This window comes from Mandrillus leucophaeus, unplaced genomic scaffold (genome assembly GCF_000951045.1).
Source record: "Mandrillus leucophaeus isolate KB7577 unplaced genomic scaffold, Mleu.le_1.0 Scaffold350, whole genome shotgun sequence".
NCBI lineage: Eukaryota > Metazoa > Chordata > Mammalia > Primates > Cercopithecidae > Mandrillus > Mandrillus leucophaeus.
Window position 1 is genome coordinate 390,176 of NW_012103699.1, and position 2,585 is coordinate 392,760.

At 39.0% G+C, this 2,585-nt stretch overlaps 1 protein-coding gene across 3 annotated transcripts in view; it reads left to right on the forward strand.

Annotated features, from left to right (window-relative positions):
- The window catches only part of ARID4B (AT rich interactive domain 4B (RBP1-like)), a 178,557-nt gene that overhangs the window by 1,388 nt on the left and 174,584 nt on the right, over nucleotides 1-2,585 (forward strand). For 2 of the 3 annotated variants that reach the window (XM_011989362.1, XM_011989365.1), the window contains exon 2: nucleotides 332-386. In XM_011989362.1, coding sequence (XP_011844752.1) covers nucleotides 381-386 — 6 coding nt within the window. In that variant the 5' untranslated portion in view covers nucleotides 332-380. Of the gene's footprint in view, nucleotides 142-331; nucleotides 387-2,585 lie in introns of all 3 variants that reach the window. The other variant, XM_011989364.1, reaches the window with a different exon arrangement.

A 2,585-nucleotide genomic window follows, 5' to 3' on the forward strand; every position in this document is an offset into this window, starting at 1 on the left:
GAGGCCCGCGGGGAGAGCGGCCGGCCCCACGCCGGACGCCGGGCTTGTTGTGAGTTTCTTCTCTGACAGAAATGGCGTCATTGTCGTAGACGGGAAACTCCGTCGGGTCTCGACAATGGGGACGGGAAGCTGCCGAGCCGTGTAGGTGGCTGGGTTTGCGGGGATGGCGGGGCCAGAGGGAGCCCCGAGTCGGCGTGTGATGGTTCGGGGGCTGGCGCCTGGTGCGGCTCTTTCTTCGGGGTTCGGGCGTCGCTCGGTTCCTTCCCTCCGCCTCCGCCAGTGCAGAGGGGTGCTTGTGGTGTTGACTGGGTGTCTTTTGTTTCCCCTCCAGGTGCAGGTGAACCCGGTGTTTTAGAGAATATCTCGGTCCCAGAGTCATCATGAAGGTAAGATTGCCTGCAGAATACGAATCTCTGGGGTTATCGAATTCAGGAAGTAGGGGGTTTGGACGAGGTCGTCGTGTGGGGCTTCCGAGTTTTGCAGAGGAAGGTGTGTTTGGTGGCTTGGTGACCGAGCCCTTCCCCAGAGAGACCGGGGTCAGCTGGCGGGCTTTGCTGTGGAGTTGGAGGCAGTTACAGGATATCTCAACTGAAGATGATTCTCCCATATTGAACCCCTCTTTTTGTAGGGAATGAGAGGAATAACGGCATGAATTAAAGTGTTTTAAAAGGTAAAATAAAAAGCAGGTCAGGTAATCTGACCCTGGAAACTGAACTGTATTGTGGTTCTATCAGTTACACTGATGAAAGAAAATCTTATCTGTTGTGTGAACAGTACTGTAAAATTTTAGCAGAAAACTCTTTGATTCGTCACAAACATAATTTAATTGAAAGATTTAAAGAGATAATTTTGGTGATCTTTACACAATTCAGAGATACCAATTGTTTCTTGTATTTCCAGGCACTTGGGGTTATGTGGTTTATTTTTCTTTATTGATCTGGTTGGTCTGCAAATAAGTCAGAGGCTCTGTTGCATTATGATGTGTGGAAAACTGATGGCCAGGTTCCTCTTAGACGTAAACATGTTAACTGAATGGAGAATAGGGTCAAAAAATTTGCTTAATTGTTGGAAGAAATGATAACCATAAAAATACAGTTTATTTTGTCAGTTGAGAGAATATGTATATGAATGCTGTCTTTTTTGTTTTAAACACATGCTGGAATGAAACCTTAGATTTTTGAAAAGTCTAGATTCAACTGGTGGAACTTAGACACTAGCTTGTATTTTTTCATCCATTACAAATTCAAAAGTGCTTGAAAAGGGTAGAGTGTTCACAAGTGTAGAAATGCAACAGATAGCATGTTAGAATATCAATGTTATCTGCTTTTGACAGTTTCTTTGAACTATTTTTAAAAAATTTCACTTGTCCTCAGAATCAAGATGACTTGGACAGTAGTACATCCAAATTAAAATTTGTAATACCTGTGGTTGCAGAAGGTAAAAGCTGTGGCTACTTAAATTTTGGTCTACTATACAGAGTAATTAAGTGTAGTCTAATTTTTTTTAAGGTTTTCTCTTTGAGTTTGAGATGCTGTAAACTACCTGAAACAGTTTATTCCTATCTCATTTTCATGTAAAAGAAAACAGCATCGACATGTTTCAGGAATTGAATCCCTTTTGTTAGTCACAAATCCTAGCTATAACTCTCGTGACCTGTGTAAAACAGTGAAAAGTGCATTTATTAGGTAACTCATATATGTACTTTGATGTTGGGTGAGAATTTCTTAAGAAAAGTTTTGGTTTGAATAATAATAAGTTCATAAGCTGAATAAATAAAAGGTTTAGTTTGGAGTAAATGTAATCTGTCACAGTTCCCAGTGTTGTAGTGCCTGTCACTTCTTAGGTGCTCTATAAACGTTTGGTTAAAAGAAATGTAGTTAAGTTGAAAGTCCTTGAGATTAAAATGTTTTTTTTTCTTCCTTTCGTTTCCTTTTTTTTAAAACTAGTCTGTTTAAAAAAATGAAAGTATGTTGGAAACTTTAGCCTTAAAAGTTTCTTGGTAATACTAGCCAAATGCAAATTTTTTGGTATCATTTTAGAGATACTAATTTTAAGTGCTCAGCATTACATTCTGCCTTTTTTTTTGAAAGGACTTTTATTGTTAAAAGGAAAAAGTTACTAAAATGAATTTCTAACTTTATACAAGAACTTCCTGTTATAAGTATAGCAAATATTCTCTTAGAGAATCTGCTAGTAATCATTGGTATTAAAAACTTAGCTTATTTCTTACAACTTTATTTCTTATGTGATAAAAGATGAGTAGCTTCTTGTAATTTGTATTTTGCTTTAGCAAAAATTGCGATTCAGAATCTATTAAATGTTGAGTATATTAGGCCTAAATTTTCTTACTTTTTCTGTGTGTTCCCAATTTCTTTTTTTTTTTCTTTTTGATAGTCTCACTATTTCACCCTGGCTGGCACGATCTGTAATTCCCACCTCCCGGGCTCAAACAATCCTCTCACCTTAGCCTCCTGAGTAGCTGGAACTACAGGCACACCTGGCTAATTTTTGTAGTTTTTGTAGAGATGAGATTTTGCCATGTTGCCCAGGCTGTTCTCGAACTTTTGGGCTCAAGTGATTCTCCC